The following is a 15290-nucleotide window of genomic DNA, read 5'->3' as shown; positions in this document are numbered from 1 at the left end:
TTTTTGTTCCAACACAGGGTTTCCAAACTGGACAAATGTGTCTTTGCCCTAAGTGTCTATTTTGCATTGTTTTAGTTTTGTTGTGTTTTTGTTTCTTAACCTTTCTCATACTTTCCAGAGGCCTTAGAGGTTGCTGCACATGCAGCATCTAGAGCTATCTGAGATCCTTGTAGCAAAGTAAGTTTTGGAAACAGAAAATGCAGTATCAGAGGTCTAGGAACCACTATTTTATGCCCAATCAATAACAGTCCAAACTCTGTTCAACCCAAAAATCTTATATAAAGTCATCAGAAGCTTGGACTTGGAATGTCATGTACATTTAAAAAAGACCTATGAACAATTGACTTTCAAACTGGCACTCGAGAGATATCTCACCAATGAATCCCACCCTGTTTGCTCATCTGTTAATCTCACAATTTCTTCCTTTGTTAATACTTTTAAGATGCAACCTCTACTGACACTGTCAATCTTGCTTGAAACGAAGTGCTGTTCACTTAATCTATGCCTGATGTATTGCTATAGGTTCCTATTGGAACTTCACTGACTCTACCACTAGGGCAAATCATTCCCAACAAATCCTCCCTCAGTTCCTTTTCTTTTCACCTGACGTGGCAGCTGTTAACATCAATAAATGGCAGCACTTCACCAAGGGGAGTGAACATGTAGGCCAGGGGTCGGCAAACTTTTTCAGCAGGGGGCTGGTCCACTGTCCCTTAAACCTTGTGGGGCCAGACTATATTTTGAAAAAAAATAACGAACGAATTCCTATGCCCCACAAATAACCCAAAGATGCATTTTAAATAAAAGGACACATTCTACTCATGTAAAAACATGCTGATTCCTGGACCATCCGCAGGCCGGATTTAGAAGGCAATTGGGCCGCATCCAGCCCCTGGGCCTTAGTTTGCCTACCCATGATGTAGGTTTTCATGTGTGGCAAATAAAAAGACAAGCATCATACTGAGCTCATTCTAAACCTCCACTTTCTTTGGGAGAGTTAACTGTGACAACGTTACCTCAGAGATGAGGGCCCATACCAGCCTCCGCGCCAGCATCACTGTGATAAATGCTGCCAGATGGTAATCAATGAGGTGAAAGTTCTAAAGGAGAAAAGAACAGCGTATTCACCAGGGTGAAGGAGAGGCCAGAAAGGCAGGAGCTGCTGAGATGACATAGCAGAAGCATGGAAATTCCTATAAAGGAGAACCAGGACACACTGTGAACCATTCCAAGTCTGCCAGATAAAGAGGGAAGAGAAGGGGACAGATTAAGCACATAGAAGCAGCTTGGGAAGGCTACCGTATTTACAACTGCCACTTAGAAAGGAAAACCTAGGAGCAGACATTCTGTAGTTACCTGTGAATTTCTGGGGGGTTTTTTGAGGGAAGGAAGGCAGTAAGCATAGGGGGAAAGGCCCCACTCTTCTGGGGTTGTGAAGCCAGCCTTTGGGATCTGGAGGAAGGGACTCTCCCATCAATCTCCAGACACTACAGTGACGCGCGCACACACGCGCGCACACACACTCAAACATTAAGTGAAGAGAAAAATGACCAAACACACAAAACTGCACAGGCAACAGTCTCACTCCCTTGAAGGAAAACAGGAGGTGGGGGAAGGGGCTGTAAGTGGGAAAATGACCAGATCAGGATGAGTCACAAAGCAAGGAGGGAAGGGCAGAGTGGGAACCTTTTAAAACTCCATTAGCCCAACAGATAGTAACCCAATAAAGAGAGCACGTAGAGGGAAGACCTGACTGCCCTCGTTCCCTCGATAAAAACAGGAATTCACAGGCAAGTCCAGAAGATTCATTGCTCCCCTTAAGGGAGGAAGGCAGCTAGTTTAAGGAATGTTAAGAGACAGTACACCCCAGGGCAGGAACCCCAGGGCCAAAATCTCCAAAATGCCCTTCGTTCCCACTCCCCCAAGTGTAGAGCTGCCTTGAGAAGTCGTAACCCAAAGGCTGCCTTTGAGGGAGAAAAGGGGTGCATTTCATAATGTCTGGGAAAAAGAAAGGATGGCAGACTTGGTGATGTCAGCTGAGCTACAGAGACACCATGATTAAAATTCCCTAAGCAAACCGCAAGAAGGGCATGTGGCCAGCAACGTGGACTCACCAGTGAAGTACAGGAGGCAGGGTGGTTGTATGGGTACCACCACACGGTCTTATAGATATTAATATACTGAATAAAGAGGGCCACCAGCAGGTAGATGAAAAAGAAGAACTCAAACAGAAGGTTTCCGTCTACAGGCAGCTCAGGGATTCGGCAGTGTCGCACAGGCTCAGGGGTGATCAAGGCTGTAATTGGAGGAGCAGAGAGGCTGATAGCACTACCATTCCTGAAAAAGAGAGAAACAACACGTCACTAACTCTTGCCAGTGTTCCTGGGATATCTCACCCTATTGTGGGTTAAATGCTTAGCATTCAGAGTATTTAAATCAGTGCTGGGGGAAACCTCTGTCTGCAATTTTGGCCAAGCGACACCCACATGCTCTAGCCATGGCTCCTGTAGGGTCTACCTTTCCTTTGCAAGAACAGGCAAATCAAGCTATTGTTGCTGCCTGCAAAATGCTACCTTGGTTATTGCTGCTTGCAAATACAGTGCACTTTGCAAGTACCGTCAATCAACTGACCTTCAGTGATGCAAGTGCCACCATGATCTCCAGCGGTTCCAAAGTCCTGAAAGGTTTGCTCACTCCTGGCAAAGCTAACACTAGGGGGGATGGGGAAAGAAAGGATCTGGTGTGCTGGCCAGATCCCGTTTCCCACACCAGCTTTAAATTGTTCAATGTTAACTACCTCAAGAGATCCTTACAATTCTTTAACATAAGTCAATATGATCAGCCCCATATTGCAGATATGGAGCATATTTGTCTAAGGTCAACTAGTAAGAAAATCACAGAAGAAAGGTCCGAACTGGGCACTTCTTGATATGCAGCTTAACCACTGTACTACACTGAACAGTCCTTAACACAAAAAAGCAAAGTACTACACACAGCACTCTCAGTGATTCAGAACAAGTTATTTCTCTCTCTCTCCACACAGCCTCTGGTAGTATGGGCTGTGACATGAATGACGAGTAGCACCTGACCACAGGCAAGCGCGATGCATGCCTTTGTCAAGAATTTGACACTTTTTAGCCTAGTATGGTGGGATGGAAACACACATGTCACATATGTCCTGTGTCCTTCCACGGACACCCCTTGTTTCGCCACTTCTGCAGAAGCCAATGCCAGAAAAAATGGAGCTCAGACCACCAAGCAGAGATACCAGATTTTCCCCAGCCTAATCCTGTTCCAGCTTTGTCTGTTGTACCAAGAATAAGATAATGTAACCAAGCAACCCCCTGACATTAGATGCCTAGCAGTGCATTCCAATCCTCTGGCTTCCTTATCTTAGCTTTCTCAACCTTCAAAACTTCTATGATATGCAATGTTTATTAATGAACAATGCTCAAGTCAAGGCCACAATTTGAAGGAGCAACTGGAAATTAAAATCCAACTAGCTGGAAAAGACACCCCATGACCCAGTGAATATCCAAATCTGAGCGCCAACTCTTGGAATGCTCAGAAGAACAAAAAACAACTGGCTTTTTGTGACACTTAAAGATGCTTGGGTGAAAACACTTGTATGTGTAACCTTGATATAAGAACTATTGCTTTCTTTTCATGTACCTTATGAACTGGAACTGATGGGCCACCTGAGGGGAAGGGGTATGTAAAGGCTTTCAGGTCACACAAATGCCTGAGGTGACAACCCACCTGAATCTCCATTGCCCAACACAGTCAGGCAAACACACACTGTCAAATTTAGGGCAACAACAAGTGTAAAGAAACAAGATTCTTGTGAACCCAAGTGTGACCTGATGATGACAAGTAATAACAAAAGTTCTGTCTCCCACAATTAAGCCCACAATATTATGTTTTGACTTAACCTGTTTCTTAGACTAGTGCCGTTGCCACAGTTCCCACCAACCAACGTCTGGAGAGAAGGCAAAGCTGAACGGCTTAGCTGCTGCCGACTGGGTCCCCTCCTTCCACCGGGCATGACCAGGAACCAATCCACCTCTTCCACCTCTGGCAGCCTTTGCCCTGAGATCTAGGTAACAATTTGCAAGACTTTCCAGCTCTGCAAATGAGGGAAAAAAGCAAGAAATTAGTTCAATTGTGCCTCAAGCATCTGCTAAAATGAGCCAAGTGCCTTAGATAACTCCCATGGCCCCAAAACTAGCCTTTTACAAAGTGTCAAGAAGCATATGAATTGGAGGAATTCAGCTGGCACCGTGTACTTCAGACACTTACAATAAAATCCTGCAACAAAGAATCCTGAACCAGCTTATCAGCCATGAGATAAGACAACAGGACTTATGGAGTACTAACTTAAGTTTAAAGAACAGGAAACAGAAAGAAGAAACAACAGGCAGCTCTCCCAGTGGAAGGATGAAGTGAAATCCCCCTAGGATTGGTATTGGAAGGACGGGAGGGAAGACTACACTGGTTTTTGGTCCGATTTTGCAGGGTTCTTCTAACATTCTTATCTAAAATATTAGCAACATTCCTTAACAATCAAAGCACCCGAGAGTTTTGACTTCAGCAAAATGTCTGCAGAAAATCCTCACTTGGGTGACTAGCTGCAAAGAAGTCAATGCTACTGGAGCCCTCATATGAATAGGGCATTTTGGCAAGTGTAACTTGAAGCACGATACTTTGGATCCTACTAAAACAAATAATTATATTTCCGCTCTGATACATCGGAAAAGGCGGATTTGAATGAAGACAGTGTTGTTTCACAACAATAGCATATGTGAGACAGTACCCGGAATTTCTGGATCCTAGTCTATTAATTGCACTTTTGTTTCTACTTTCACTGTTCCCCAACTACCACCTGGGAGTAGAAATCCACACCTCACCCTCAGCCCACGCCCGGGAACATAACCATTATAGGTTAGAAGATAGGTGGGGAATCTGTGGCCTCTCCAAATGTCCTATGCCTAGTTCCCATCTACCCCAGACAGAATGGTCAATAGTGATGGACTATAGACATTGTAGACATTAGGAAGGCCACATAGCCACCAAAATTAGGAAGATAATATAGTCAGGGCACATACTGCAGATCATTTTTATAGCACCACCGATGTGCATGACATTGTTTTAATCTAGACTCACACAAAGGAGTAAGTTGCCATGACTAACAATCATTTCAAGCTTTCCTCCTTTACTTCAAAATAATTGTCAGTAATAGCTATTGGTCCTATATTAAATTAGTATTGAAAGTTGAAAACCAGCATACGACGTTTCCTATTGGGAGGGTTATATGAACAATGATGTGGCCTAGGTTGTGGTTGACACTGATTTATTTGGGATGGTGAAAACCCAGAACAGAAACAATCAACTTGGCACACAGCAAAAACGAAAGGACAATTCCATGTTAGGGATTAATAGGGGAGAAAATGAAAAAAAGACGGCCAATATGTGTTTATGGTGTACATTGCGTTTGAAATCTGTATATAGTTCTGCTTGCCTCATCTAAAGTGTAAGTTCAGAGAAGGGCAACAAAACTCAAAGGGTTGGAGTCCCTTAATTTATTTGTATTTTAGTACATAAATATGTACCCTGCTTTTCTATTAATAATGCCCAAGGCAACTAACATTATAAAAAAGAAGGTCAGAAGTAATGTAATAAGAACTTCTAAAAGCAGGCCACAGAAAATACGACTGGCAAATGTCTGACAAAGCAGATGAACCTTTAACAGGCACCAGATCACTCAGGGCAGGGAGTTCCAGAGGAGTTCCCATAGGAATTTCCCTTTGAGGAAGTGCTTGAGCAGCCTAGAGAATTGTTTCCTCCTCAAAACCAGACCTCAGGGTTGCAAAGTGAAAATGGCAGTTGATTTAGGACTAACAGAAGAGAGTACCTCCCATGAGGCATAATTAGAGTGAATTCTGAAAGTTGTGAAGATCGCCTTTGTCTTGGATGACTTCAAAAGGGGGTAATACAAGTTCATGGAGCATAGCGATCGTAGAAACTAGTCACTGATTAATCTAAAGGGGCGCCCATGTTCAGAAGCACAGCACCTCTGGATACTAGCTGCCAAGGATCAAAACAAGGGAGGTCCCTTGTCTTCATGCTCTGCTTGTGAGCATCCTGGAGACATTTGGCTGGAAATCTCATGCGGTTGGAGCCACTGCTGGAAACAGGATTCCAAAACAAATGAACTAGTAGCACTCTTTGATTATGAGTGCTGTTACTTCACTTGACCAGTTGAGATGCTACAAGGTGATATTTTGCTGCCAAGGCGTAGGCCTCTATTGAGAATTAACAGGTGAAGCAAGCATGTTGATATGGTGGGGCTGCCAAAATATGCAAATAAAAGATGAGAACATTGTGTATATCAAAATAGGTTTTGTGGCCATGCAAACTTAGATCAAAATATTACCCCTTATTCAGGGGATAAGAACTCAATGTCCTAATCACTTCCTGTTTCTTACTCTCAGTGTTGTTATCTACATTCCTGCCCATGGTAAGAGTTATCTACTGCCACATTAAAACTGCAAGACAGGATACGTATCTAGACGGGTTTCCTGGGATCATTTAGTAACTGCATCACATGACAGCATGGATTCACTTTCAACTGCCTTTTACAAAATAGGGGAATGGTCCAACCACATTAGAAGTGCTTCAGTCCTGTTGATTCAAATGAGAGAGATATCAGAATGTGCTTAGTTTTATCACTGAAAGCTTTAATTAAAATATATGCAACATTCTGTTACGATTTGGGGAGCCAAGTCTTTGCTCAGTTGCAATTATTTTGTATGTCTAAAGACCTGTATGTATTGCAGCAACACTGTTTGCCTTATGGAGTCCAGCTTCCATATTGACACACCGGACTTTCGAGTTCAAAGTTGGCAAAATCTTTTATTTACTGACCTTGGATAACACTGTCAATCAGAATAAAATACTATTAGTAGGGGGAAAAGCAGCATGTACATAAAACTGACTTTTCGTTCAGATTCCCTGATTACTGCTTTGTGACTAAAGATTTTAAAGAGAGTAGAGAAAATGATGTTATGTGAAAGAACACAAAAACATATGTGCATTTAAGGGAAGCCAGAATTACTGGTGACAAAGGCTGACAAGATCCTAAACAGTTGCCACTTTGGTAGAAAAAGTGATTATACTGGCATTGCAAGAACAACCAAATCACAAAATGTAGAATTTTAAAAACTTGCTAAAAAGGAAAAAAAAAATGTTAAGCTTTGGATAGAGATAGGTAATAGAGAAAAATTTGGCTAGATTTTGGACAATTGTGACAGCATTTGAAATTCCCATTATTCTAGGCACATGTGAAAAATGAACATAAGATTTTAGCTGCAGTTCATTCATTTTCAGTTTTGTATTCTTGTTATAAAAAAGTGTGCCTAGACATTCCATTGTTGTGCCCATAACCTAGGTTTAAGGTGCCATTTAGCTCCTAGCTTTCATATCTCAGTTTCTAACACTGAATTGTTATCATATGGAATGAGGGACTATTACTACTACTAATTTATCCGCCCTTAACCCTAAGGTTCCTGGGTGGGTTACAGCCGTGGTTTGGCCTAGCATTATGTTTGCATCCAGGCTCACAGTTTTAATTCGCTTAACGTTATGTGTGAACTGGACCAATATACTGTAAGGCAATATTTTTACTATGCAAGAAATCTTGATTTGAAATGTGTATATATACTCCACCTATTATAGTAGAAGGCCCACAAATCAAAAGAACTGGCAAACCGCTTCTGCCTCGTCTTGCTAATGGTTAGGCAATTCTATCTGCTGTATTCACTGTTTCTGCAAACACCATATTCAGTGTCATTGCATATAAACATAATACATACAGATAACTTGCCATGTCTGCTTACATGCAGTAGCCAAATTATTCATACTGTGCACCCTTCAGTTTTATTAGGAACCATTACTATTAATTATTTTTGAACTTCTAAACTGCCCTTCATCGTAAAGGCTCCCTGGATGTGTGTGTTTCTGTACAAATCAATATAAAATTAACATTATAAACACATGGATATACAACGTAATTACAGTCAATGGAACCAAATCAGTAATTCAGCAGCAGCTCCTCCACACACAAGCATAAAAAAGCGATTAAACATGCAAAGGAGCTTAACATGGTAGACAACCAATGCACCACTGACGGGGAGAAAGTTCCAGGAAAATGGGGCACCCTCACAGAGAAAGCTCTGCATTATGCTCTCTCTTAACTGCCACACTCGTTGGCAGAACCATGAGAAAGACCTCCTCAGTCAATCCTAAGGGAGGAATTCAACGCAGCACTAGGAACGCACACTCGTTGGCAGAACCATGAGAAAGACCTCCTCAGTCAATCCTAAGGGAGGAATTCAACGCAGCACTAGGAATATCATTTTTGCTTGCCTGATAGCAAGATCTCCCGCTCTCTGTCCCAGTGCGCTATTCTGGGGGCTATCGCAACCCACCCAAGCCAATCTGGTGGTTGAGGAGGAAGTGTCGCTGTGGAAGTCCTTGCGGTACTTCTACTAGCAAGATGGATTAGCTGGATTGAGCCCTCAGGCACAGGTCTGCAAATACAGTACAGTGGTGCCCCGGAAGACGGAAAACTCGCTAGACGAAAGAGTTTTCCGTTTTGGAGGTGCTTCGCAAAACGAATCTCCTATGGGCTTGCTTCGCAAGACGACAATGTCTTGCGAGTTCCTGCTGTTTTTTTCCCCTCCCCCACCCCCTTTTTCTAAGCCGCTAAACCACTTATCAGCTGATCCGATCAGCAGATAAGCCGCTAAAAGCAGCTAAAAGCCGCTAATAGCGCTAAACCGCTTATCAGCTGATCCGATCAACAGATAATCCGCTAATAGCACTAAGCCGCTTATCAGCTGATCCGATCAGCAGATAAGCCGCTAAAAGCCTCTAATAGCGCTAATCCTTCAATGGGCTTGCTTCGCAAGACGAAAAAACCACTAGACGAAGAGAATCACAGAACGTATTCTTTTCGTCTTGCGAGGCACCACTGTACCAAGGACGGCACTCCTTCAGATATTTGGCTCTTAAGTCATTAAAAGCTTTATAAACCAAAGTTAATCCCTTGAATTGGGCACAAACTGGTAGCCAGTGCACCAGCAGAACCAGTATTATGTGGTTCATTCTTGCTGTACTACTCAGAACCTATACAGCTGCTGTCTTAAAAAGGAACCTCACATCTAGGACATTAGCCAAAAAGTGGGGCACCATCAAGCACTGGAACTTTGCCCCTTTACTTCACACAAACGAAACCTGACTACTCTCAGAGAGTCGGAAACAGGGCTGGCCCAAGCGCAGCCGACCATTTAAATTCTGTAACTGAGATAAGATCATTGGTATACGCGTGGGTAGCAAATATTTCATCCATCTTTAAACTTGGAGCCAACAACCCATTAAAATCACAACACGCCACCATCAGTGGGGGCAGCCAGGAGCAGGTAAACAGTACTGGGAAGGAAAAGTATTAGACTTTCCCTGTATTAGACGGTTTTGCACAGCTCATCAGCTTTTTCCATAATGGAGATAGCTTGGAGCTGGCGAAAGCATGATAGGAAGTCTGGGAACCACCTGCTTTTCTGCCACAACCTGATTAATGCCCAACAGAAGCGGCTTTTCCCAGTCACATGCAAGGTCGCAAGTACCATGAAGTTAAGGTCCCAGAGAAGATAGGACAGCACTGCAACAAATAATTTGACAAGGGTCTTGCCTTTCTTTGGGAAGCCCTAAATGGTTTCTGCCAAGTATAAGCATGCTGCAATTCCCAGCTATTTGTGTTTTTCCAAACTTGGGGGAAACTCACAGAGTCATTCTGTTCTGAATCTAAGTCATTCTTATTTCGGTGCATTCATTCCATTATGTGTGTTATCCCAGATATTTATACAGCTACAGACCTGATCAATGCAGTCTGCATAACATATTGCGTCACCACAAGGTATGTTTACAAGTGATTAAAAATCAACAAGTTCTTACAAGCCAACACGAATGCAGCAGCCTTAGAAGAAGATACTGTGCATGGAAGCAAGGTTGAAAAACACATTAATTCAGGGGCGTAGTGTGGAGGGGGTTGGCAGGGTGATGGCCCTGGGCACATTTTTTAAGGGGGCGCGGCACATTTGGCCCCTCACGCTGCCCTGCCAGCCCTGCGCTGCTTTGCAAGGCTGGGATCTGATCTGAATGATTTGCCCAGCAGGGCGATACGAGAAGGACGCAACAGCCATGTGCCTTTCGATACCAGCCTCTCCCTTGCTTTGCGAAGCAGGGATCGAAGGAAGCATGGCTGCTGCATCCTTTGCACGCCACCCTGCCAGTCCCAATCTAATTTGTGAGGCTGGGGCGATCCAAGGGCTGCGTCGGCCAGCCCCCGGTGTGGGCAGGCAGGCAGTGCAATGTGGTTCTGCTTGGCTCTAGTGCACTGGCAAAGCATGCTACGCTGCTGTATTGCTACAAGAAATAATTTGTTCTCGGGACTTCCGGGGTTGACGCGATATGGGAATGGCGGATTCCCTCCGAGCTCCGGAGGGAATCGGCTCAGCAGGGGACGGGTCTTGCCGTGCCGGCGACACGGGGACCCTTAAAACCGCAGGCGCGGTGCCTGCGGACTGAAGACTCGGCGGGTGCCTTAAGCGCCCCCCCTGATTCGCGAAGAGCCTTTTTAAAGGCTGCGGAGGGGATACGGGGGGTGGCGCGGCACTGAGAGTCCATCGCTACCTCTGCTGAGCGAAGCCGCGAGCCATGACCGGAGAGCGCTGACTTCCTTCCTTGAAATTCGGCTGAAAAAACAACCCGTGAGTAATTTGGACTTGGCTTTTAAGAAATTTATCCACTGAATTTGAGACGATCGGGGGATGTGCTAAAAGGAAGTCCGCACCCCCTACCTTGCAGACGATCTAGAGCAATGAAAAAAGAACTAAGCTGGAGTGCCTACCCTGTAAAGGGTGAGTTTTAAAAAAGACAGTGACTTCCAAGATTTGGAAATTTTGAGCAGGAGAGAGGAGTGTTGGATGTTTTATGCTCTGTTGTAAACAACCCCCCCTCCCGGGCCCGGGAGCGTCCTGCTTTGGAGCTGGTTTAAGAAGTGCAGAGTTTGACAGCTGTCAAAGCTGTCAAACGGACTGTTAATAGTGGAAAATTGCTACCTAAGTTACCTCTGGATTAAAAAGAGTTACAATTGATCTAAAATTGTTGGAAATAAAGAAACAATAACAAGACAGAGGACTGTTGGGGAAAAGAATACTAAGTAACCAGATTCCCTCTAGAGGGAATTCTGTGGAACTACAATGGCTGTGGATGGAAAGATACTGGGAGAAATCGAAAGGATGTTTTATTTGGTTGGAATCTTACAAGAGCAGACTACGGCTATGAGTGAACAATTGATGACCTTGACTTCTGAAACAAGTAGTCCTGCTGAATGTAACGAGGACCTCAATGAGAAAGAATCCACAGCTGAACCAGAAATGATAATAAAAGAAGAGGAGAAGACAAAACAAGAAAGAGAAGAAGTGATGTGGGAAAATACTGAGCAGAAGCTGACGCCTGTGGAATACAAACAAGGAGATTATTGGAGTAAATCTACTATAAATCCACGAAAGATGCAGAAGACGAAAGTGGAGGCCCTGGGAGTCTATGAAATTAAGGAATTTAAAATAAAGAAATATAATCGGGGCCTCCACATAGACTCTGACTTTGATTACCTTCAAGATTCATGCCTTGTGGAAACTCTTCAGCAGCTGTTTGCAAATATGGGAAGAGACTTTGGATTGATGGTGAAAGAACTCTTTCGAGATGTGACGACTGGCATAAAGGATTACCAACAAGACCGGCGGAGAGGGACTGAAAGAGACTGGAGGGCCTCGGACGTGAGGAACCCGGGCTAATAACTGTTATTTTGGACATGCTTTGGGAAGGGACGCAAACCGGGGATGGGAGGGAGGGAAAAATTAAGTTCTAACAACACTCATGATTATGGGATTTGGTTAAAAAGATCATTATTCAAGACAAAATGGGAAATCGATGGAAGGGAATTGAGGTCCAACTTAGAAAAAATTAATTTTGTTTGCTTTTATAAAAGGACTAATATTAAGACAGGGAAATGCCAATTTGCTGACATAAATTTGGAAATGGGGATGCAAGAGAGGGGGTAGGGGGAAGTCAATGACCAGGGTTAGGAAATAACATTTTCGGGAAAGTATATATGTTTGTTGTTGTTTTCTTTTTTTTTTTCTTTGTTTATGTGTTTACTTGTTTTTTGTGTTTTTGTTTTTGTCTATATAAAATGTGAAAACCCAATAAAATTTTTTTTAAAAAAAAAGAAATAATTTGTTCTCCTGTAGTCCAAGAGAGTGTAGCATGCACAGAAGGACACATGCCCAAATGAATGAAGGGAGGTGGGGACCTATTCCTCCTCATGAACACCATGAAGAACTTGTCCACCAAGGAACTCCACACCATAAGAGAATCAAAACAAGTGAGATCATCTAAATAAGATGCACAAAATAGTGCAATGTTTTTTGCATAATATGGTGCAATCGTAAGTACTGACTGGATTTTGAAAACAAAATGAGTTAACAAGAGAAAGGCTTTTCACATGGTGACAATTTCACAATGAAGGCAGATTCTGAAAGCAGATTAGGGATATACATTCTTTCTGTTAACATACAAGCAGTCAACTTGGCACACATCTTTTTTGCTAATGTTGAAAACAGCTGGAAATGACATGTTGAGTGACAGGAAGAGATTTTAATGACTCTAAGAATCAGGAGATGGACAGACAGGCTAATTAAAAGTATTCAAAAAATATAGGTATTTTATATCATTTCAACATAATTTGCATGACTGGTGCCTTGTCTTGATGGGCATTTCTTTTAAAAATATACTGGAATGGATCCAGTTTAATGTAGTCACACATAAGTCCCATTGAAATCAATGGGTCTTGTTAGTAATGACTAACATGGATTGGATTCGATCTATTTTTTATTTTTGTTTCACCACAGAAACTCACTAAATCCTTTTAAGAAATTTCAGTTTACATTATTAGTATTTATTATTTATACAGCACCATTTTACCAAGAGCATGGAACCGGTCTCTCAGTTTACATTTGCTGAGCTTAGAAAAATGAACTGATTGAAAACATTAGAGCAGGGATTGCCAACCTGGTGCCCATGGATACTGGTGTGCCCACTAGTACCTCCTGTGATACCTGCAAAAGGCTCAGTAAATATCTCCTCAAAAATCCAAAATGCATGAGACTGGCAGTGGTAGGGGGATGCCCACATCTTTTTCTGTTTCTGCCTCTTTCCATTTCTTTACATGTGGCAGCCATTTTGTGTTATGTCAGACACACTACAGCTGCCATGTTCCAGCGTTCAAAATTAGCCAGGCGCCAGTTACATTTTGCGACTGAATGGAAATGTCCAGTAGCCACGCTTAGCACCTAGCATCTTCACTTTCCTAGTTACAGTCAGCTGGTCTGCCAGGTACAGCAGCAGCAAAAGCCGGGGCAGCTAAAGACGCATGTCTCTTGCTGCTGTGCTACCCCGCCAAACAACTGATTTGCCCGGCAGCGCAGCAGCAAAAGATACACTCCCCCCCCCTTTTTGCTGCCGCACCCCCAAGGTGAGTCAGGTGTTTAGCAAGGTAGACTGGTAGGAAAAGACACATTTTTTGCTGCTGCACTACTCTGCAGTCACCTGATTCACCAGGCAGCAATAATAATAATAATAATAATAATAATAATAATAATAATAATAATATTTTTTGCTGCCGGGCAAATGAGGTGTTTGGTGGGGTATAGCGGCTGTGCTACCCTGAAGACCTCCAGACTGGCCCAGCAGCATTTTGTTTGTTGTTGTTGTGGGGCTGCCTGGTCTGGTAGCGGGGTAGAAAGAAAAAAGGCGCCTAGACATTTTGTTTTGGCGCCCACAGCCTAGGTCCCAGGAGCCACATGGCTCCTAGCATTCCTATCCCAGTTTCTAACAATACATGCACCTATACTGCTTTCTCAACATTCTCAAATGTGCCCACTCAAAACGTTTGCGGCCTCTGGACTAGTGGGAGACTAGTGAAAGAGATACAGGTGCTGGAAAAAGACCAAGATTGGATCCATACTTAGTCGTGCTTAGAGAAGACCCTATTGAAATCACTGGGACTGAAGATAGAACTGTGGGTGATATCCAACTTAGGTTGATGATCTGCACCACATACCTGCAGGTAAGCCCCTTTGACCTCAACAGGACTTACTTCTAAGCAGACATGTATGGGACTGTGCTATGAATTACGTAAGACCACTGATTTTAGTGCATCTGTTCTGAGTATGACTAACACTGAATACCAGACTAAGTCTGGATCTAAACTTATAAAGCAGGAGTGAGAAACCTTTTTGGTTCCACAGGCAGTTCCTGGTTATACTTGACAGGTGAATGGGCCAAACTACCTGTCAATCATATGACATCACAACAATGCCATGTGCAAGGTGCTTTGAAATCTTGAAGTTGGGAAATCCCCCACCAAACTGTTTTAGCAGATGAACCCATACAGGTTTGCATGGAATCCTCTGCAAAAACGATGGGGGCGAGGACATCCTTTTAAGTGAGAGATTCTGATTCACCTCTATCACCCAATCTCATTATTAAACCAGGATTTATAAACTATTAATCAACTTCCGCTTATCAATAGTGATTAGTTGCATACCAAGTGTGACCAAGCAGGATTTATTACAGGAGGGGAGTTGAAGATCAGCCTAACTAAATACATAGGGGATAATTATTTACTGAAACATATGTAACATTTGTTTGCTTAGATTAAAGGCAGATAAAAGTAAACCTGTATTTATACAGCACCATCAGTAAGCGTGATATTTTATAGTGTATAAAAAAAGGTTTTCCTACATTGAGGAGCTTGCAGTGTAATCTTACAACAAAGAAAGAGGAGATGGGGTAAACATCAAGCAACATGTGGGTGCTTCTGTTCATATGTATTTAATTTAGGCTTATTTCCATGCCTAGTTACCATAGTGCGTAGGAACTAAGGGGTTATGTCAAAGGCTTTATGGAAAAAGTTGAGTTCCGAGGTGAGATTTGAAGGAAGGAAGAGAGGCATCAAGAAAGTTGCAGTATCTTTTGAGGGAGCAGAAGACCTTTGTACAGTGAAAGACAGTGAAGCCAGAGAAGGGAAGATTATGGGCAAGGTTGAATGTGCTCATACTGAAAACATGGAACAGGGTGAACTGTCAGGGCACAGAGGAGCTGGACTG

General features: G+C 43.1%; 1 protein-coding gene across 2 annotated transcripts in view; it reads right to left on the bottom strand.

Moving 5' to 3' along the window:
• TMEM39A (transmembrane protein 39A) overlaps positions 1-15290 on the bottom strand; it is a 28867-nt gene that overhangs the window by 7845 nt on the left and 5732 nt on the right. For both annotated transcript variants that reach the window (XM_082205000.1, XM_082205001.1), the window contains exons 2-4: positions 3933-4126; positions 2115-2337; positions 1017-1100 (exon numbers count right to left, since the gene is read on the bottom strand). In XM_082205000.1, the coding sequence (XP_082061126.1) occupies positions 1017-1100; positions 2115-2337; positions 3933-4045 (420 nt within the window). In that variant the 5' untranslated portion in view covers positions 4046-4126. The remainder of the gene's footprint in view (positions 1-1016; positions 1101-2114; positions 2338-3932; positions 4127-15290) is intronic.

This window comes from Podarcis vaucheri (assembly GCF_965113315.1).
Source record: "Podarcis vaucheri genome assembly, chromosome: 17".
Classification (NCBI taxonomy): domain Eukaryota; kingdom Metazoa; phylum Chordata; class Lepidosauria; order Squamata; family Lacertidae; genus Podarcis; species Podarcis vaucheri.
This window is presented reverse-complemented; position numbering and strand designations above follow the sequence as displayed.